The sequence below is a fragment of the Balaenoptera musculus genome, chromosome 15 (assembly GCF_009873245.2).
Source record: "Balaenoptera musculus isolate JJ_BM4_2016_0621 chromosome 15, mBalMus1.pri.v3, whole genome shotgun sequence".
Lineage (NCBI taxonomy): Eukaryota > Metazoa > Chordata > Mammalia > Artiodactyla > Balaenopteridae > Balaenoptera > Balaenoptera musculus.
In genome coordinates, this window is record NC_045799.1 from 67,651,479 (window position 1) to 67,674,397 (window position 22,919).

Consider the following 22,919-nt stretch of genomic DNA (forward strand, 5'->3'; position numbering starts at 1 on the left):
CATCTACATCTACAGTATCTGTATGGTGGAACTACCACATATGGTTGCTACCAGCATAGAAGCATCCCAACTCCACGCTCAGCGACATCACTTTAGCAACTTGTAATCAGCCACAGCAGGAGTATTTACACCATGGAAATAAGCAGATGCTACAAACCAGGCTTGATTTATTGTTTTGTTGATTGCCTAGACTTAAGAAAGTGAGAAAGAAAATGTTCATAATGCACATTAAGTTTGAAAGTGTTCTGTGTCTGTGAATGGCATAAAAGAAATCAAGGAAATATTCTTCTTCCTATTTGGAATGTATTATCTGATTCAGCCACCTCACCTGAAGAATTGCTCACCTCACTGAAGAATGAGTGGAGTTTCGATTTCTCTTCTGGGACTCGTTTATAGTGCAGAATCTGGAAAGGTGTTAGAATGACAAATTCTTGGCCTTGGCCCCAGACCTATTGTGTCAGAAATTCTGTGGGTGAGGCCCAGTAATTTGTGTTCTAGCAAACCCTCCAGATGATTTTGAGGCACACTAGGGTTCGAGAACCACTGGTCTAAGTGTGTAAGATGTCACTTGCTCAGAGAGGAGATACACCCCACAGATAGTAGACTTATATCTCCACCTTACCCCCAGAATAAGAGGGGATTAACCACTTGATGAGGGATTTCTCCCAGGAATTTTAAGATCAGGGGTGGGGAAATTAGGACAATTGGCATCTTGGCAAAGCTAAGAAAACAAGAAAGGTTTTCCTCTCTTTTCCTTCTTCTATCTTCTTTGCCTACACACTTTCCCTTTGGCTGGTGATAGCAACATGAGTTGAGATGTTCGGATCAGGGATCTTGCTTTGGGGTTGGAAAACGCTACTTTAGGGATGAGTCAATGATTTGATTTTAAGCTGCTGCTGTAGTCATTTCTGGTTCTAATATTTGCTTGTATTTTCTCAATTTTGGGGTGTAATGCTGGTCCTGAGATATCCTTCTGGATCCTATCGACTTCTAGAATTTTGGAAAAGTGAGACAGGTGAGACACTGGTTGAAATAAATAACCTGATTCTGGAGGTGCTGATGGACCAGCATGGTCCAAGCCAGCTCCTGAAGAGGAAAACAACCGACCTGAATGAGTCCTTCCAGCCCATCAAGACAGGGAGTGGGAGGAATGAGAAGGGAAAGATAGAGAACAACAACGACAATGGTAAAGATACTGAGAGTCTGATGTGTGCCAGGCCACCATACAAGGATATTACATAGTTATTGACTATATTCCCCACACTGTACATGTCATACCCAGGACTCATTTATTTTGCAGCTGGAATTTTGTATCTCTTAATCTCCCTCACCTATTTCTTCCCCCCTCACCCCCGTCCTCTCTTGCATCCACCTGTAAGAATGATTTTTATAGTTACCTTTTCTTGCCCCCTCGCCTGACAAGAGGCTTGGTTTTAAGTCTTTGAGTTACCCTGAGAAAGGAGGAAGGTGGCTGGTCTCGAGTGGAGCCCAAGGACTCTCTCCACCCCTGTCCTTCCGGTGGAAGGGTTTTGAAGTTCGGACTTTGACCAGATTATTTCAGTTTTGTTTCTTCTCATTCATGGCTTTGTATGGTTCCTCTTTTATCTCCCTTGAGGCTGGTGTGGTAGAGAGACCTGGAGCTGCTTCGTGCTGTGTGTGTGTGCGTGCATGTGTGTGTGTGTGTGTGTGTGTATGCATGGATATGTGTGTGTGGTTTAGAAAAGTTTGGCTCTAGATAGATTTTGTTTTAAATTTTTATTGGAGTATAGTTACTTTACAGTGTTGTTTCTGCCGTACAGCAAGGTGAAATCAGCCATACGTATACATATAGCCACTCTTTTTTAGATTTCCTTCCCATTTAGGTCACCATAGATCATTGAGTAGGGGTCCCTGTGCTAAACAGTAGGTTCTCATTAGTTATCTATTTTATACTAGGTAGCTCTTCGATAAAAATCTTTTGCCCCTGGATTCATTTTTCCTCATCGTTAAAATCGTGGGAACTAGTCTAGAGGAGGTTAAGGGTGGCTACAAAACCTATGTACAGCAGGGGGCAGTAGAGTGTAGTGATTAAAAGTGTGGGCTTTGCTGCGGTAGTTGGGTTTGACTTTGGCTTCAGCCAGTCGTTCCCATGCATCTGTGATCGTACACCTCTCTAAATGAGAAAATATTTTTTAACTTTTTATTTTATATTGCAGTATAGTTGATTAACAATGTTGTGTTAGTTTCAGGTGTACAGCAAAGTGATTCAGTTATATATATACATGTATCTATTCTTTTTCAAATTTTTCTCTCATTTAGGTTGTTACAAAATATTGAGCAGAGTTCCCTGTGCTATACAGCAGGTCCTTGTTGGTTATCTATTTTAAATACAGTGTGTACATGTCAATGAGAAAGTTTTTGAATATGAGCCCTCAAATAAGGGTAAAATTACTGATAAATTATATAAATTATATACGTAATTCCTGTCCTTAAAGAAGTATGTACTATAAAATATGACAAAGTTGAAATTAAAAATGGAGAAAAATGGTGAAAACAACTTTTAAAAATGCTTTGTTAAGGTGTAATTGATTATAAACTGCACATATTAAAAGTGCACAATTTTATAAGTTTTGACATCTGTATACACCCATGAGATCATCACCAGTCAAGATAGCAAACAGAGCCTCATACCCTAAAATTTCCTCGTGTCCCTTTGTAATGCTCCTTCCCATCCTCCCTGCTCCCTGACCCCCTGATCTGCTTTCTGTCACTATAGATTAGTTTGCAGTTTGTGGAGTTTAATATAAATGGCATTATACAGCATTTACTTTTTTGGGGGGAGCCTGGCCTCTTTCACACAGCATAATTATTTTGTTTCAAGATAATTAAGGAAGAAATACACTTTTAAAATAATATTTTGTTTGTTTCCTGGTATGAAATATTTTGTTCTCAGATTGTAGAGGTTTGTCTTCATGTTCTGGATGCTAGATTTTTTTCCCCTTTTACATTGAATTAAAAAATTTTTTTAAATTAAATTTTTGAATAGGGAATACATTCTAACCAGATAAAAAGGTAAAGTTAAAAGTCCCCCTTCAGGGCTTCCCTGGTGGCGCAGTGGTTGAGAATCTGCCTGCTAATGCAGGGGACACAGGTTCGAGCCCTGGTCTGGGAAGATCCCACATGCCATGGAGCAACTAGGCCCGTGAGCCACAACTACTGAGCCTGCGCGTCTGGAGCCTGTGCTCCGCAACAAGAGAGGCCGCAATAGTGAGAGGCCTGCGCACCGCAATGAAGAGTGGCCCCCGCTTGCCACAACTAGAGAAAGCCCTCGCACAGAAACGAAGAGCCAACACAGCCAAAAAAAAAAAAAAAAAAAAGTTTCAACTGCTAGCACCCTTCAACCTAAATTGCACTGTGTCCTCCCACCTTCCAAGTCACCACTTTGATTAGTTTCTTAGGTGTCTTCAAGATTTACTTATGCAAATATGAATAAATATGTGCATATATATTTTTGTATTCTTCCAGCTTTTTACAGAAAAGATAGCATGTTTATTCACAGCGATACACACTGTTCTGCAACTCGCTTTTTTAACTTGATCTATCTTGGCGATCTCTCTATATCCGTTTGTTGGAAGTTTTTTTTTTTGTTTGTTTGTTTTTTTACAGTTTCATTGTGTTTCATGGTTCTGTAATTTATTACCCGATGGATACTTGGGTGGTTTACAGGTTTGTTTGTTTGGGTTTTTTTGCTGGGAAAAACAATGCTACATCAAATAACCTTGTGTACACCCCATTTTACAAGTGTGCAAATGTATTTGTAGGGTGAATTTTTAGACGTTGGATTGCTGGGCCAGGAGTGTACAATTTATAACTTTGATAGACAGCGCCTGCATGACCTTCACAGAGGTTATGCCAATCAATGCACCCACTTGCAGTGGAGGATTGTGCCTATTTTCCTATAGTTTCACCAACAGTGTTTATCCAACTTTTGGATTTTTTTCCAATCTCAAAAATGAAAAATGGTATCTCAGGTTAGTTTTAATTTGCATTTATCTTCATGAGACTCTAGTTGAATTGGATGCTTAGTTTTTAAATGCCTTGCTAATTGTGATGGTTTCATAACATTATTACCTAACATCTCAAGGCATGAAACATGCCAAGTGCCTAGATTTGTGGTTTTCCTGAGCTTTCCATGAGAATGGAGATGCTTGTAAGTGTTGAGATTCTGATCCACTGGAGTTGCATCAAATGTGTGTTTATTTAACTTATTTGAATCCAATTATGTACCCAGAAAAGAGGGAAAAGAATAGTTTAAGTGGTGTTGTCATGAGATGAGGAAGATTACCCATCAGAGGGTGTATAGCACTCTTTTTTCCTTATCCCATCATATGACATATAGCATTCAACTAGTTGTATGGGTTATCATACAAGGTCATAGACAAAAAACCCATGTATACTAAGGTTCATGGTAATAGGTAATTTTGCCTGCGCTTGCTTTTTGAATTACGTGTTGACCTAGGAACTGAACTTCCTGCCTAAGCGTGGTCTACTGTCCTGGTTAAGAGAGTCTGTTTCCCTTAATTCTTAGCATGTAAGAATTACATGGTCTGATGAGACAGTATGCTAAATTCTTTGCCTCATGGCTTCTGATGCTGAGACAGGAATTACTAGTGTATTTGTGTGAGACTAACTGGCAATGTGTATTTGGCGTGGCACCTTGTGGTTTAGGGAGAGCAAATGTAAGTGTGGAAAATGCTTTTGGGGCACACGTCTCACATGTGATTCTTTCCTTGGAATTGCCCTCACAGTATCTGCAAAAGGAGTGGACCTAGGGAGTCGTGTTTGCCTTGACGTGACCAAGACTCTTAGGCCACAGCTGAGTGGACCAGGTATGGATACCTGACCCCAGTTAAGCCTTAAAATCTGAATTAACGGTAGGAATGTTTGGGAGCATTGGAACTGTGACCTGCTGTAGGATTTGGGCCAGAGCTGATACCACGGAACCCAAAGTCAAGGGCAAGTCTAACTTATGGAGGAGACAGACACTAGGAGCCTTTCAGAGGATGCTGACCTGCAGAGGGAAGTGAGGATACACAGAAGGAGAAAAGCAGAGATGGGAGGTGATTTGCCCCAGAGAGAAAAAAAACAGATTGTTGGGGAGCTGAACTTCCCACTCTAGGTTCCCATGAGATTCCTCGAATCTGGACCCTAAAACTCCTTTTCTTTAATCATTTAATTTCCTTTCAACAAGTCCTGAGCATTTGAATTATAAATGTCTAGGATGCTTAGACAATGCTGGTGGAAGTGTAAAATCATATCCAACACTTTGGAAGAGAGTTTGATTTTATCTCCTCAAGTTGAATATTCACATATTCTGTGACCCAGCAATTTCACCAAGAAAAACTCCTGCATGTATAAACTGGAAACATGTACAAGGATGTTTGCGCCTGCATTGTTTATAAGAACTGAGATCTGGAGGCCCGTCAATGGGGGAGTGGATAGATGAACTTTGGCAAAGTCAGGCTATGAATGTTAGTGGTCAAAACAATGACTTACAGGGACTAAACAATATGGCTGAATATAAGCCGTATAATATTAAGTGAAAAAAGCGCATGGCCGGGACTGTGTCTATTTTGTTCCCAGCTCTAACCCCCTCATCCAGCACATGCCTGCTCAGTAAATATTTCTCAAATGAATAAATCGGTGGAGCAATTTCCTGGGGAGAACTGTCATTTAAGTCCACCAGACAATGGGGACACGTTAGCTGCTACTTCTCTCCCAGCCTCTCATTCCTCACTTTTCACCCATTTTGTCCTTTTCTTCCGCTCTCTTTCCCTCACCTTTTCTTCTTTTGGGGCAGGAGATGACCCAGTCCCAGTTTTTAGTTTTGTTGACATTTGTCACTGGCTGTGGATCCTTTGACTCAGCTTCTGATTTAATGGCCTAAGGTTGGGTCCCCAGCATCTGGCATTTTAAAAAATACCACGTGGTTCTAATGTGCAGCCAGACTTGCCCATTTGCTTTGCTGGTGCTTTTATTTTCTGTTGTTGTTTTGTAGGAGCATGTGATGAAACCTTGCCCAGTGAGAAGTACGGGGAAGTCTGCTGAGGGAGGCTTCTGGAACAGATCCCTTTCTGTTAGGAGGAACCCCTGTTTTCCACGCATCTTTCCCTGTGTGTGCATAAATACCTCGGGAACAGTCACGTGAAAGAGGGGCCACAGCAGTTACCTCTAGGGATGAGGACTGGGAGATGGGAGCTGTCAGGAGAAGCCTCACTGTCATCCAGGAATGCCAGCGACCAAGCCTTGGGCATTGTCCCAAGATGCCTCCAGCTCTTGGGGTGCCCGAAGAGTGCGGGGGTTCAGTGGAGAGATGGGGCGAATGGCCTCAGCCTTGACTCTGGGCCACACTTCACTGCTGGGCCCGACACGACCTGAGCTCAGAGGTGCACGAAACTCCCCACCCACCGGGGACACTGCTTCCTGAGTCTGCCTACAACCACGGGATCCAGTGAGGACAAGACGTCACCCACCCTCTCCTTTGTTTTCCATTCCCTCCTGGTCCCTCCTCCCTGCTCAATCTCACTTCTCTGTTCTGTAAGGCTCTGCGTTAGGCCAGGTTCCTAGAAGCAGAACCGGAGACGTGGACTCTTGTTCAACTGATTTATTGAGCGTGAGGGAAGCAGAGTAGGGCAGAGAATACAAATGGAGGCAAGAATGTGATCTCAGCTGAAGGCCAGCTTCTTTCTGATCCCGCAGAGAAGCTCTGGAGCACAAATTCACCACAGAGCAAATCCCACCTGGGGGCAAAGGGGCTGCTCTGCGTGCCGCCGGCCGAGCTCGGCCCTGGAGCGTGTGTGTGTATGTGTGTGTAACCTCTCATCAAGGGCCGCTCATTTTTGACTGAGGGCAGTTTTCCAGAAAGGGGACGTTTCATGAGTTACCAGCCAATACTCCTGGCAGCTGGGGGTTGGGTACACTGGCAGGGAAAGGGGACCTGGACAGGGGATCAAGAGGAGACACTGTGGTTCTCCCTTCATGGATGCAGAAAGACAGATAGGAAGATAAGGGTGTGTGTGTGTGTGTGTGTGTGTGTGTGAGAGAGTCAGAGACAGAGAGAGATACACTGTCATAAGCTAGACAAAAATTCTTTTATATTATCACTTGCAAAGGACTTAGCCTGCCCCTTGAGTCCTTTCACAGCCTGAGAGGCAGAGGGAAAGGACATTCTCGTAAAATAACACCTTTGTTGAGGTGTAATTCACATATCATATAATTCATCCATGTGGAGTGTACTATTCAATGGTTTCTAGTGTATCCACAGAGTAGTGCAACCATCGCCACAATCAGTTTTAGAACTTTTCGCCATCCCAGCAAGAAGCCCCGTGCCCTTTATCAGTCACTCTTCACCTCCGTGGACACCCACACCCCATCCCCAGACAACCGCAAATCTACTTCTGTCTCTATGGATTTGCCTGTTTTGAACATTTCGTACAAATGGAATCACATAACACGTGGTCTTTTGTGTCTGGCGTCTTTCACTTAGCATAATGTTTGCAAGGTTCATCCATGCTGCAGCATGTATTGGGTGCTTCATTTCTTTTTATTGTTGAATAATATTCCATTGTGTGGATACACCATATTTTATTTATTCATCAGTTGTTTCCACCTTTTGGTTTGGGGCGAACATATATTTTCATTTCTCTTCTGTGTACCTAGGAGAGGGATTCCTGGGTCAACCAGTCATTTTTGCACTGTTCTTGTGATGGCTTCTGCTGTTAAGTTCTGGACAGCTGTCCAGAACTGTCCTACTTCATGACTTTTTCCAAACCTGATTCTTTTTTTTTTTATAAATTTCATTTATTTATTTTTGTCTGCGTTGGGTCTTTGTTGCTGCGTGCGGACTTTCTCTAGTTGTGGTGAGTGGGGGCTACTATTCGTTGCAGTGCACGTGCTTCTCATTGTGGTGACTTCTCTTGTTGCAGAGCACGGGCTCTAGGCATGCAGGCTTCAGTAGCTGTGGCATGCAGGATCAGGAGTTGTGGCGCATGGGCTTAGTTGCTCCGTGGCATGTGGGATCTTCCCAGACCAGGGCTTGAACCCATGTCCCCTGCACTGGCAGGCGGATTCTCAACCACTGCACCAGCAGGGAAGTGTCCCAAACCTGATTCTTCAGCCTTCTTCCCCGCAAACGAGTTTGGCTTTCATTCTGAGATTTCCTCCCCAAATGAACAAAATTGTCCTGAAGGTCTCTGAGAACAATGGCTTGGTACTCTTGGGTTAAAGCCAGTGTTTCCATTAGCATCCATTAGGTTTTGAGGCACTCCAGACAGTATGCCCCCACTCAGTTCTGGTTTGTTTCAGTCTTCATGCAAAATTCTAGTTTTCCTGGAGAACTCTGAAGAGAAAGCATATCAGTCTTTTACTGAGCACAGTCTGTAGAGAATGCAGAAGTTAAAATCTAGAGCAGATTAACAAACAATGGCCTGTGGGCTAAACCCAGCCTGCTGCCTCTTTTTGTATGATCCACAGCTAAGAATAGATTATACATTTTGAGATCATTGAAAAAAAAGGAATAATATTTTTTTTTTTTTAATTTATTTTATTTATTTATTTATTTTATGGTTGTGTTGGGTCTTCGTTTCTGTGCGAGGGCTTTCTCTAGTTGTGGCGAGCGGGGGCCACTCTTCATCGCAGTGCGTGGGCCCCTCACTGTCGCGGCCTCTCTCGTTGCGGAGCACAGGCTCCAGACGCGCAGGCTCAGTAGTTGTGGCTCACAGGCCTAGTTGCTCCGCGGCATGTGGGATCTTCCCAGACCAGGGCTCGAACCCGTGTCCCCTGCATTGGCAGGCGGATTCTCAACCACTGCGCCACCAGGGAAGCCCAGGAATAATATTTTTTGATGCAAGGAAATGATACGAATTTCAAATTTGAGTGTCCATAAGTAGTTTTATTGGAACACAAGCATGTCCATTTGTTTAAGCATTGTCTATGGCTGCTTTTGCACTACACCAGCAGAACTGTGTAGTTGTGACAGAGACTGAAGGATGCACAAAGCCTAAAATATTTACTCTCAAGCCCTTTACAGAAGAAATGTGCCAACCCTTGATGGATCCAAGACCCCACGCTGCCCTGTAGCACCCAGCCTGGCATTAGTAAGCAAAAGGGGAGATGATGGGCGTTTTCAGTCCTCATTTTGAAAAGCACTCCATACACACAATCCCCAAATTTACCTATGACTATCCACATTTGAACCAGGAACTCCAATTTATGCATATTATATTGACTCTTATTACCAGACTCATGTTCTTCACTTAGCTGGAAAACCACACTCCTGATTTCCCTTCTACTTCACTGGCCACTCCTTCTCAATCTCCTTCACCTATTCTTTTTCTCTTCCCAAGTTCTAAATGTTGGAGGATCCCCAGGGATTAGCCCTGGGCCTTCTTCTCTCCTTCCTTCATTCACATCACAGATGATCTTATCCAGTTTCATAGTTTTAATACCATCTATACACTGATAATTCCCAAATGTATAGTCCTGTCAATTCCTCAGGGAAATATAAGAATGATAAATGCATATGCACCAAACAACAGAGCTCCCAAATATATGAAGCAAACATTGACAGACTTGAAGGAAGAAGTAAACAGTTCTATAATAATTTGAGACTTCAATATCTCACTTTCAATATTGGAGAGAACATCTAGACAGAAGATGGATAAGGAAATAGAAGACTTGAGCAACACTATAAACCAACTAGACCAAACAGGCATATAGAGAACACTCTACCCAACAACAGCAGAATACACCTTCTTCTCAAATGCACATGGAACATTAGTCCACAAAAGAAGTCTCAGTAAATTTAAAAATACTGAAGTCATACAAAGTATCCTTTCTGACTGCCATGGAATGAAACTAGAAATCAATAAGGGAAGGAAAACTGGAAAATTAACAAACATGTGGAAGTTAAACAACACACTCAAAACAATCAATAGGTCAAATAAATCGCAGAGGAAATTAGAAAATACTTTGAGATGAATGAAAATAAAAACACAGGATAGCAAGTACATAACACTTGTCCCAACTTCTATTTTGAAATCCAAACTCCCATACCCAGTTAACTACTTAACGTCTTTACTAGGATGTATAACAAGCAGCTCAAGGACTTTAAAATTTTCTCCCATTGATATGTACTCTTTTCCCCCCATTCACCATCTCAGCTAATGGTGGCTTCCAGTTGTTTACTACCAAATCCTTGGAATTATCCTTGACTCCTCTCTTTCTCTCACACTTTACATCCAATACATAAGCAAATATTGTGGACACTTCTTTCGAAATAGGACCCAAATTTGACCCCTTCTCACCACTTCCACTTGTGGCACACTGATTCGCCATTGTCTTCTGCCTGAATTATTGCAGTAGTCTCCCAGCTTCCACTTTGCCCTAGTTAAGTCTACACATAACAGCCACAGTGATTCTTGTGATGTTATTAAAACAGAACTTGGGTTATCTCATTCTCCATCTTTTTTTTTTTTTTTGGAGTTGATTTCTTATTTATTTATTTATGGCTGCACTGGGTCTTCGTTGCTGTGCGCAGGCTTTCTCTAGTTGCCGCGAGAGGGAGTTACTCTTTGTTGCGGTGCACGGGCTTCTCATTGTGGTGGCTTCTCTTGACGCAGAGCAAGGGCTGTAGGTGCCCAGGCTTCAGTAATTGTTGCATGTGGGCTCAGTAGCTGTGGCTTGCAGGCTCTAGAGTGCAGGCTCACTAGTTGTGGCACATGGGCTTAGTTGCTCTGCGGCATGTGGGATCTTCCCGGACCAGGGCTCAAACTCGTGTCCCCTGCATTGGCAGGCGGATTCTTAACCACTGCACCACCAGGGAAGCCCCCCTCATTCTCCATCTTAAACACTACCATGATGTCCCCTCACACTTAAAATAAAACTTGTGACCTAAAAGACTCTGCAAGACCCTGTAAGACATGACACTTGCCTACTTGAGGTTCATGACCTGTATCCTTGCCATCTTGACCACATCAAATGTACAAAGTCTCTTGTTTTAATGTGTAATTTTATTATTGTTTTCTTTTTTTTTTTTTTCTAGAGACAATATGTACTTTTAAACTTTGTGAGGTTGGGCATCTTATGCTAGTTACCATTTCTATTTCACATCTTATCCCATTTTTTCTAATGAGAGGTGTGGGGTTTTTTGGTTTTCCTTTTTGTCGTCTTGTCATTTTCCTTTTGATTTTTAGGATATCTTTGTATTCTAAGGAAATTATCTTTGGTCTTTTATATAGACTGAATATTTCCCCAGCTAGTCTTTTTGACTTTGAGATCTCTATCTCTCTATGTATCGCCATACAGAGATTTTAATTTTCACATAGTCAAATTAGCCAATCTTTTCTCTATGGTTTCTGTGCTTTGTTTCATGTTTTAAAAGGCCTTCAAGTTCAAGACTATAACAACATTTAAGATTTCTTCTAGTATTGTATAGTTTCATTTTAAACCTTTATTCTATCTGGTATTAATTTTGGTATGTGAAGGTAGGGGTACAGCTTTATTTTTTCCCTCAAAAGACAGATGTCCCAAATGACATTTACTGAGTAATTCACATTTCCCCCATTGATTTGAAATGTCACTTTTATCACATGTCAAATTCCCACATGTATTTGGGTCTGTTTTCTGACTTTCTTGTCTGTTTCTTATCTGTCTATTCCTGCCCTATTACCTCATAGCTCATTGTAACTTTATAATACATTTAAAAATCTGTTAGAATTAGTTTGCCCTCATTACTTTTTACTTTCCAGAGTTTTTCAGGCTATTCTTGGCTTTTGTCTTTAAACAGCTTTATTGAGATATAATTCACATAGCATATAATTCACTGTTTAAAGTGTACAATTCAAGAGATAAATATATTCACATATATGTGTAACCATCACCGCAATTTTAGAATGTTTTCATCACCTCAAAAATAAAACTTTGTACCCTTTATCTATAACTCCCTTTCCCACTAGTATAGTCCCCTAGTCTTAAGCAACCACTAATTTACTTTCTGTCTCTATAGATTTCCTATTCTTGACATTTCATGTTATAATGGAATAACATTATATGTGGTATTTTGTGACTGGTTTATTTTACTTTACAAAGTTCATACATATTGTGGCATGTGTTAGCACTTCATTCCTCTTTATAGCTGAATAGTATTCCATTGTAATGGATATATCACATTTTATTGATTCATTAATCAGTGGACATTTGGATTCTTTCCACAAAGTAGCTATTGTGAATAATGCTGCTATCAACATGCATGCACAAGTTTTTGTTTTAACACCTGTTTTCAATTCTTTTGGGTATATACCTAGCAGTGGAATTGCTCATATGGTAATTCCGTTTAACTTGCTGAGAAATCTCCAAACTGTTTTCCATAGCAGCTGCACCATTTTACATTTCTACTAGCAATGTATGAGGGTTCCAATTTCTCCACATCATGGCCAAAACTTGTTATTTTCCATTGTTTTGTTTTGTTTTAAATTCTAGCCAGTCTAGTGGGCGTGAAGTGAAATCTCATTGTCGTTTTATTTGTATTTCCCTAATGACTAATGATACTGAGCATCTTTTTATGTGCTTCTTGGCCATTTGCGTATCTTTGGAGAAATGTCAATTTAAGACTTTTTTGGCTCACTTAAAAATTGGGTTATTTGGAAACCCCAAATTTTAGCTGGGCACATGGCTGCCCAGTACTACAGAAGTGCCCATCCTCCTCTGCAGCTAGGCTGGTTATGTGACTAAGCTCTCCCTCCAGGATGGAATGGGAAGCAATTTGAATGACTTCTAGGATATTTCCTAGGAGGGAGAGGCAGGCCCTTTTCTCTGCTTCTCCCTCTGTCCTGCTGGTGGGAACGTGAGCTCTGAGGCTGGAGGTCCATCCTGGCCTGCGTCCATCCTGGATGAGGGCAACGTCCCTGGGATGATAGAGCATCAATGGAGAGGAGCTTCCTGGAGCAGCCCTGCCAAACCAGCCCTGGACTGTCTGCCTCCAGACCCAAACATGAGAGAGATGCCAACTTCTACTTGCGATTCTTACGTGGAGGCTCTTTGTTACAGCAGCTGAACCTTGTCCTAACCAGGACAGCTGTCTTGGAGGGGACTTTTCTGTGTGGTTCCCTTGGGTCGGGTTGCTCCAAGAACCACAGCTGTCTGAAATTCTCAGCTCCGTCTTCCACGTGGTTACAGCCAAGCTCAGCTCCAGCCCACTCTCCTTTCCAGGCACGTCTTTGGAAATCTAATGTGTGAAGATCATTGCTCCCAACTAAACAAGCCTGGAGCTAATATCTCCCAGGGGCATCGTCTTGTTCTTTCCTCCCACACTTGTGCACCCACCCCCAGTCTCTCCCAAAGAGGCATCCTGTTTTGAAGTATGCTTTCCCTGTGGATATCTGTAGATTCTAATTAAATAACTCAGGAAACAGGCCACCTTGTGTGTGGTGTAACTTGACTCTTGCTAGAAAGATGAGTTTGGAACGCGTAAGTTCCCTGTTAAGCTGACAAATTTAAAAGCTTAATTTGAAAAACTAACCAAATTCCCCTTGCAGTATGAGGGCAGAAAGGGGGGCTTGGTCAAGCCTTCTTGGCCTGAGCTCTCAGCATGAGGACACAGATATTTGGACTTCCCAGGTGTCTGGCCTTGTCTATATAATTTCTTATATGCCCTGCACCCTTATGGAACCTGCAGTTTTATGGGGAAAAGGAGCACTAACATATATTAAAATATTAAACTCATTGAGAACATTGTAAAAACAACTGAGCTGTCTTTTTGTTATTGAGTTGCAAGTGTTCTATATTTCCCCAACTATTCTTGCATCTGCATTTTTCCAGTTGAACCTCAGTAGTGCTTCATCAAGAATGGCTAGCAACTTTTATGCAGCTTAAAAGCAAATGACAAACGTTTAGCCTGAATCCTATTCAACAGATTCTTCAGATGAAATTCTCCCCAGAACATTTCCCCTTGAAATGCCCTGAAAAGATGTGGCCATGTAAATTGTGAAGTTGATTTATACACTACTTGTGCGCATGAAGCAGGAATCAATTCTAGCACAGTGTTTTCCTGTAAGCTTGTGATGGCATGTGGATTGGGGTTGTTAATTGCTCTCTGGCCTGATTACTTTAGTGCAGCACTGACTCAGAGATTAAGGCTGGAGGAGCTCTTTCCAAGATCAGCAGCCCAAGCTGGACTGATGATTATTGCAGCCTCCCAGGGACTCTTACCCCCTCCTGAGTTCAGAACCTAACCCATCCTACACTCCCAGGGTGGCGCGGGAGTGATTGCTTGGCTTCATTAGGGAGCAGTGTAGTTTCCCGCATGCATTAGTCCTTGTGGGGCATCTGAAAGGGAATCAAGCATTCTTTATGACAGTTGCCTAATCCTTGGGGTACCTGAAAAGAGAAGCACACACTTCTTAGATCAATATTTTCAAGACTTATCTGATGTGAGACTCTGCCTGGGGTTAGAGGCTTGATTGTTTCTCCAGTTTCTCTCTCTTCAAGGCAGGGATGAACGTGAACCCTTGTAATGAACAGCTTGCCTTTTTTTCCCCTTGGGAAATTTGTGTATATATGTGATTATGATGGGGGAAGAGAGGGTAATGATACATGCAAAGCTGGACACCTGTGGTGCTTGTTCCTTTAAAACTGAGTTTCTCAACTTTAAAAAAATTATCACCCCCCCACTTAAAGAGCATTGTTAGACTTTTTTTTTCCTTAACCACCCCTCTCCCATGAAATCTTTTTTTTTTTTTCTTCGCTGCGTTGGGTCTTTGTTGCTGGGCGCGGGCTTTCTCTAGTTGAGGCGAGCGGGGGCTACTCTTTGTTGTGGTGCGCGGGCTTCTCATTGCGGTGGCTTCTCTTGTTGGTGAGCACGGGCTCTAGGCGCACGGGCTTCAGTAGTTGTGGCGCATGGGCTCAGTAGTTGTGGCTCGTGGGCTCTAGAGCGCAGGCTCAGTAGTTGTGGCGCACGGGCCTAGTTGCTCCATGGCATGTAGGATCTTCCCAGACCAGGGCTCGAACCCTTGTCCCCTGCACTGGCAAGCAGATTTTTAACCACCGCACCACCAGGGAAGTCCCTCCCATGAAATTTTAATACCACAGATATATATCTATTTATGTGTTATATGTGTGTCTGTGTTTCATACATAAAAAGAAGAAGATTTTTGCCCCCTTGGGGGTGATGTGGCCCCCCATGGAGGATACATGCTTTATAAACAGTTCGCAGCTATTTCAAGTGATGGCAGCCTCCACCACAGAAAAGTGGGAAGATGGCAGTGTAGCAAGCACGTGAGTTAATGCACTTACAAGGCATAGCAAAGTGCAGGGCCCACGGTGAGTGCTCAAAATAAATGAGAGCCCTTGCTGTCGTTGTCATTAGTATTACGTTAAGGTTGGTGACAGTGAGGTTTGTAACGCTCCCTCAGGCTGCATGTGGATTCCCCTGGTGCTTGAGGGCTGGTCGGAGGGCTAAGTCAGTACCTTAGCTGGAGCTTCTACCAGAGCCCAATAGGGTTCATAAGGGAGCAGCCGGGTTGGCTGGGGCCTATAGCAAGACGACCCCCCAGGATGCCCACTGTACACATGGCAGCTGTTCCCAGCTGCCCCCAAGCGGCGCCAGGCAGGACTGCGGGCCTAGTGGTTTCAGATCTGATTTTTCAGAAGCCAGGAATTTGGGATTTGGGGTTAAATATCCAGATTTCAAAGCATTGACTCAATTAAACAACAAGGCTATGTGGACCAAACAAAAGAGATGAAACCAAGATACGCTGACTTGTCCAGAGCGAGAAGCATAACTGGGATTCCGATCCAAGTCGTTCAAACCCGGCGCTCCTTCCACTTAAACCAGCCCTTGCTCTCCGCCTCCCAACCCTCCTCGCTTCAGCCCCGTCTGGGACTCTTTCAAGGCCTCTGCCTCCAGGCCCTCCTGCCTGGGGAGGGGGCCCCAGGCTGGGGCCATCCCGGATTGGGACGAATGCGCCTAGCTCCCCTGCCCACCCGGCACCTACTTCCCAGAAGGGCTTGGATTCTGTCCCCAGATGAAGAAGGGCGGACCTCGATCCTTGCTCGGCGGCACCCGGGAGGCCCAGGGCCGGGAGGGAGGGCTGGGCCGGGCGGGAGGAGGCGGGCCGGTGCCGGGGCGAGCGTGGGAGCGGGGACTCGCGGCCGGCGGACCCGGCCCAGCCCAGCCCCTCCCCTCCCCGCCCCGCCCGACCTCAGAGTCTCGAGATGCAACCGCGCGTTCTCCGCTCCCGCCCCGCTGACCCCGCCACCCTGGCACGGTTTTCTATTCGCCCGGGTCGCGGGTGGGAGGCGAGGAACGGCGGGGTTCAGGAGCCTGGCTCCCCGCCAGGGCTGTGGCCTTCGGCCCAGGGGCCACCAGGCGGCCGCGCCTGCGAGGCGGACGGGGAGGACGCCGGCCCCGGCGCAGCTCGGCCATGGGCTCCCGCAGCTCCCACGCCGCCAGGATCCCCGACGTGGACAGCATCCGGCGGGAGACCGGCTGTGAGTGCGGCGCATAGTGCCCGGCGACCCGGGGGGGTTCCGGGGGGCTCCGGGGGAGGGTCCCGGGGCCGGGAGAATCTAGAAGATCCTAGCGGCCGGGCTCGCGGGCGGGGGGCGCGTTCACCCAGGGGTCCCGGCTCCGGGCTTGCGGGCACCCAGGTAGCCTCCAGCCGGGGTCGAGGCAGACTGCAGGACCGGAGGCGGGTGGAGGGGGTGGCTTTGGTCTCTTTTGGCCTCCCGGATCTCCCGGGTCCCACCTCGCCCGCTCGGCCCCGGGGCCCGGGTGGAGCCTCCCTCCAGCCAGCCCCCCGCCCCCCGCTCAACCCCCGCGACCGCCTTGGGGATGGAGCGCGCCCCGGGGTCCTCGGGGAGTCACCGTCCGCCTGCGCCCCCGCAGTCTCGCAGGCCAGTCTGCTCCGCCTCTACCACCGGTTCCGAGCGCTTGACTGGAATGAGAAGGGCTACCTCAGGTGAGCCGGAGCTGGCCTTTTGACCTCTCGCCTCTGCCTCTCTGACCCCGTCCCCTCCTTGACCATGTTCCGTCTTTGCCCCACCCCCCTTAAACTTTGACTTTCCAGCCGCGTGGATCTGCAGCAGATCGGGGCGCTGGCCGTGAACCCCCTGGGAGACCGCATTATAGACAGCTTCTTCCCTGACGGGTGAGCCTCGCCGCGGGTGGGGAGATGGGGTGAGAGCTTGTGGGGGGAGGTCAGGGCCTGAGGCAGAGGCAGGGCCACGGCGACCACCGCGCCTGCACCATTGCCTGCCTCCCCCCACCCCCCAGGAGTCTGCACCTAGACTTCCCAGGCTTTGTCAGAGTCCTGGCTCGCTTTCGACCTGTAGATGATGAGGACAACAGAAACCGGGACCCCAAGGAACCCGAGCCCCTCAACAGCAGAATGAACAAACTTCGCTGTGAGTTTGTGCCCCCTACCCGAGTGAGACCCCAGATTGACCACACCCGTTGAGAGGGCCCGGGCACCTTCCACTCCCTCTGTGGGCCCATTGGTGACCCCCGCACCACACTCCTCCAAGGTGAACTTTTGAGGGAAGAGAACCAAGGAAGACCCACCGTCCTTTTCCCCCTCCGCTCTCTTCCCAGTTGCATTCCAGCTCTATGACCTGGATCGAGATGGAAAGATCTCCAGGCAAGAGATGCTGCAGGTTGGAAGAACCCAAGGGAAGGGTGGGGTGGTTGAACGGAATGTCTGTGGGTGATGGAGGGATGATTGGTGGGTGGGAGATGCAGATGACTGGGGTGTTGGGTGGGGAATGGGAGTGGGTGGGGTTGGAGTGTGGGTTAGTTGGGAGATGGGAAGGGGAACATTTGGGTATGAGGTTGGAAATAGATCAGTAGCTCTCAGCTGGGAGTGATTTTGCCCCCTGAATGACATTGGCAATATCTAGAGACCTTTTTGGTTGACGGGGTGGTGCTCCTGGAACCTAGTGGGTAGAGGTCAGGAACGCTGGTAAACATTTTACAATACCCAGGGTGGCCCCCCTCCCCCCGCCAAAGGAGTTATCTGGCCCCAAATGTCAATAGTGCTGAGACTGAGAAACTTTGGGATAGATGTGATGAGGTGGGGGATGGATTTGGGACTAGTTGGTGGATGAGATGGGGGATGGGGTGGAGGATAGATGGAGATTGGGTTCTAAGGTTGGGCTTGAGTAATGAGCTTGGGCACATTATTGAGGTGAGAGTGGGATAGTGAATGACAGATGGGGGGGTTGGATGTAGAAGCAATGGGGGAATTATTGGGGGCTGTGGTGGGAAGTGACTGGAATCGGGGGAAAATGAATGAGGGATGGATTACAAAATTGGTACTAACATTTGGGGTGATGCGGACAAGGTTTGAGGGATGGTGTTAGTAGTCCCTGCGCCTCCTCCTTATGGCTGTCTCTGTCTCTTCCTCCACCACCCAGGTACTCCGGCTGATGGTTGGGGTACAGGTGACAGAAGAGCAGCTGGAGAGCATTGCCGACCGCACAGTGCAGGAAGCCGACGAAGATGGAGATGGCGCTGTGTCCTTTCTGGAGTTTGCCAAGGTCAGGATGCCCTCAGGCCTGGGAAGTTGAGACCAGGAGTCCCTAGGACAGGTGGACATGGGAAATGAAGTTGGAAGGAGGAGGGCAGAAAGAGAGGGGGTCCCCCAGGGAATCATGGGGCCTGGGGGATGGGAGAGGAGGTTGGAAGCATAGAGGTTTGGAATTCAAGCCTCTTGACTACCACCCATCTCCCCGCAGTCCTTAGAGAAGATGAACATCGAGCAGAAAATGAGCATCCGGATCCTGAAGTGACCCCCTTTGTGCCTTTGGGTAGCTTACATGGACCAGTTCTGCTTGGGATTCCTCCTCATGGAGGCCCAGCCCCAGTGAACTGTATTCTTACTTGTACACTGAGCTCTAACTAGGGCCAAGGAGAAAAGCTTGGAGGGGTGTTTACCAACTCATTTGATCTCAGATCTGTGAATCAGCCAGAAAATTTTTGGTTGCAAGTGACTGAAAACCCAAATCAAAGGGATTTCAGTTAAAAAGTAATTTTATGGGCTCATGTATTGAAAAAGTGTGGAAGTATCCGGAAAACTGGGAAAGTCTGGAAGTGTCTCAGGCACAGCTGAATCCAAGGACCGAAATGATGCTATCAGGACTGTTATTCTCTGTTTCTCATCTCAGCTTTCTTTTGTGTTGTGTTCGTTCTCAGGTGGGCTCTTTCCTTGTAGTGGAGGATGGCCACCAGCAGCTCCAGGCTTCCATCCTACTAGCCTAGTAATGCAGAGGAAAGAGAGTTTCTTTTTCAATAATTCCAAGCAAAGAGTCTCATTAGCCCCCCCTGGAACCTTATCCTTTCTCCAGGGGAATGGAACTTTCTATTTGGCCAGGACTGTGTCATGTGCTAAATGCCAGAGCCAGGAAATAAGGCCTGAGGAGGACTCAAGATGGGGTAAGGGATGGTTGCTTAAAGGAAAATGCAGGGCTATTATCAGAAGGGGAAATGATGCTGGTCAGGCAAAATAAGAGATATCCATTAGTGTTAGGTTGACCAAATGGAGGGATCCTTGAAGTCTGGCTTCTTAAGTGGGTTTTCACTGATGAAGGTGGGTAGTGGGGGAAGAGGTGATGTAAAAATAATAAACAAGACATACCTTCCTAGAGTATGAAATAATTAAAAGGTTTGGAGAGTACTTCCATTTTGGTTCACGGTAAGATGTTCAAGCATTGGCATATCGCAGAAGAGAGTGTAAAAGTCACATAAAATCATGAGATTCTATGTCTGTAGCAAAGCACTCTGGCTATACGTAAAGGAGATGCTGTCGGTACCCCGCTCATATCCCTTCCCAGGCCTGTGCTGGAGTTGTCTTGTATCAACACATTGATACAAGACACATTGGGAGCCAATTGTGCTTCTATCTTCCTAAGTCTGCTTTCAGTGATGTCAGACTTGGTAGCTTGAAATTGCTGCAGTGGGAATATTTACACCATAGACATTGGCAGATGCAATAGTCCAGCACTTTTCTGCTTAGGAGAGCCTGTTTTTAAACATTTATCAGCACATCAGCTGCTAGGCATGCACCATTACTGTATATGTCAATGACTTTTCCCCCAGCTTTATTGAGATATAATTGGTACACAAAAAACTGCACATAATTAATGTATGCAACTTGGTGAGTTTGGACATGTGTATACACTTGTATTACCATTACCATGATTAAGGTAATAGACATATCCATCATCTCCAAAAATTTCCTGTGTCCCTTTGTTTTTTAGGTTTATTTTAACGTGTAGTAGGAACATGTAATATGAGACCTAACATGCTTAACATATGTTTAAGTGCACAGTATTACTGTTGACTAGGCACTCTGTCATATGGCAGATCTCTGGAGCTTACCTTGTATAACTGTAACTTTTACCCATTGACCAACAGGTTCTCATAGCCCCTTCCCCCCACCCCCTGGGAATCACCATTCCATTGACTACTTCTGCACACTTGACTATTTTAGATGCCTCATATAAGAGGAATCATGCAGCACTGGTCTTTCCGTGACTAACTTCATGCAGCATAATGTCTCCCAGGTCCATCCATGTTGTCATAAAGGGTAGGATTTCCTTCTTTTTAAAGACTGAACAATATTCCGTTGTATGCGTATACCACACTTTCTTTATCTACTCATCTGTTGATGGACGTTTGGGTTGATTATTGTGAATAAGGCTGCAAAGAACATGGGAGTGCAGGTATCTCGTCAAGATAGTGATTTCATTTCCTTTGCACATACGCCCGGAAGTGGGACTGCTGGATCATATGGTAGTTCTATTTTTAATTTTTTGAGCCACCTCAACGGCTTCTTCCTGCAAGCGTGGGTGACACTGCCCAAGGGCTTTGCCTGCCGTAGGCACGTGCTCAGCCTTTGTGAGGGGCAGGTGGAAGTGCCAGGGAGTCAATGTCCGTGCAAGCAGCTCTCAACCAATGACAGATGGAAATTGGAGGATAAATACCCGCTTCCTCACCCCTCAGGTGGGACAGCAGGGGCACGTTCTCTTCATTCTCAGAAATCTCCAGCAGGTTTGAGCCCCAGCTGCCTACGGTGTTAACCTGCTTGGTATGGCCCCCTCTTTGGCTCCTTCTATCCTGTCTCCCTTTTCCCCTGTCAGTGCCTCCTGCGTCACCTCACGTATAAACAGCTAGCTGTCAAAGCGTTGTCTCAGGACGCTCTGGAGAAACTCAACCTGAGATGTGCTAGACCTTCCAGAACACAAGCTCACAGCCCTCTGTGGTTGCAGGCGCTCAGTGGGACACTCAGAGGGAGCACGTGTTAGGTGACTGTACAGCTCCTGGCGTTTTCCGAGTCCAGGGAGTTTGAGGCCATGTAAAGACTATGCACGTTTGGGGCTCTAGGAACGTGAAGTTGTCTGGGGTGGTACATTAGCCCCACTTCGACTTTTGCATTTTTTTTTTAAAGGATCATCCCTGTTTTTTATTTATTTATTCGTTTATTTATTTATTTATGGCTGTGTTGGGTCTTCGTTTCTGTGCGAGGGCTTTCTCCAGTTGTGGCAAGCGGGGGCCACTCTTCATCGCGGTGTGCGGGCCTCTCACCATCGCGGCCTCTCTTGTTGCAGAGCACAGGCTCCAGACGTGCAGGCTCAGTAATTGTGGCTCACGGGCCTAGTTGCTCTGCGGCATGTGGGATCTTCCCAGACCAGGGCTCGAACCCGTGTCCCCTGCATTGGCAGGCAGATTCTCAACCACTGCGCCACCAGGGAAGCCCCAACTTTTGCATTTTGATCATATGATTCTGACAGGTGAGGCTCACAGTTGAGGAGAGGGGGCAAAGAGGATATTTGATTGCTTACGAAATTTTGAGTTTGTGTCAGAGGATTTTTACATGAGCAAAGACTTTTTTTTTTTTAATTAATTAATTTATATATTTATTTTTATGGCTGTGTTGGGTCTTCGGTTCCGTGCGAGGGCTCTCTCCAGTTGTGGCAAGTGGGGGCCACTCCTCATCGCGGTGCGCGGGCCTCTCACCATCGCGGCCTCTCTCGTTGCGGAGCACAGGCTCCAGACGCGCAGGCCCAGCAGTTGTGGCTCACGGGCCCAGTCGCTCCGCGGCATGTGGGATCTTCCCAGACCAGGGCACGAACCCGTGTCCCCTGCATTGGCAGGCAGATTCTCAACCACTGCGCCACCAGGGAAGCCCAGCAAAGACTTTTTGATTGAGAGATGTTTGTTTAGTTTTTGGCTCCAAGTAAAGGTGGGGGGAAGGTGTAAATCTCACTGAGTAGCTATGTTTTCCAGACACTGTGGGGGAAGATTTGTGTACAGAGAGAAATAGAGGAGAGGGAGAGGGAGAGAGGGAATGAATCTTTATCCGTGGTCTTGTCCCCATTACAGTGTTTCTCAAATTTTCCTGACAGTAAATATCATCTGATTAAAAAGTTCAGACGCTTTGGCGCCATTTGAGAGCTCCTGAGTCTCCAGGGAAATCTATATTTTTAATATGTGATTCTGATGTTAGAGGTCCAAAGACTAAACTTTTAGAAATGCTGACCTAAAGCTTCTGGCCAGGACTTCCCTGGTGGCGCAGTGGATAAGACTCCGCACTCCCAATGCAGAGGGCCTGGGTTCGAGCCCTGGTCAGGGAACTAGATCCCACATGCATGCCGCAACTAAGAGTTCACATGCCACAACTAAGGAGCTGGCGAGCCACAACTAAGACCAGGTGCAACCATATAAATAAATAGAAAAAAAAAAGCTTCTGGCCAGGCTCCCAGTGACAGCTACCAGTGAGATGTTCTCCAACAACCACAGGGCACCGGGCATAACACTGGCCCATAGGCTCTGGGTCCACACCTGCTCTCTGCCAGTGAGTAGGGCTCCTGACCGAATAAGGGTCCCT

General features: G+C 46.1%; 1 protein-coding gene across 1 annotated transcript; it reads left to right on the forward strand.

Moving 5' to 3' along the window:
- The first annotated feature begins 16,241 nt into the window (after positions 1 to 16,241).
- CHP2 (calcineurin like EF-hand protein 2) lies at positions 16,242 to 20,346 on the forward strand. Its single transcript, XM_036824143.1, has 7 exons — positions 16,242 to 16,524; positions 16,922 to 16,994; positions 17,103 to 17,183; positions 17,309 to 17,439; positions 17,627 to 17,688; positions 18,448 to 18,570; positions 18,769 to 20,346. The coding sequence occupies exons 1-7, from the start codon at positions 16,458 to 16,460 to the stop codon at positions 18,820 to 18,822; spliced, it is 591 nt and encodes a 196-aa protein (XP_036680038.1). The 5' UTR covers positions 16,242 to 16,457; the 3' UTR covers positions 18,823 to 20,346.
- The last annotated feature ends 2,573 nt before the right edge of the window (positions 20,347 to 22,919 follow it).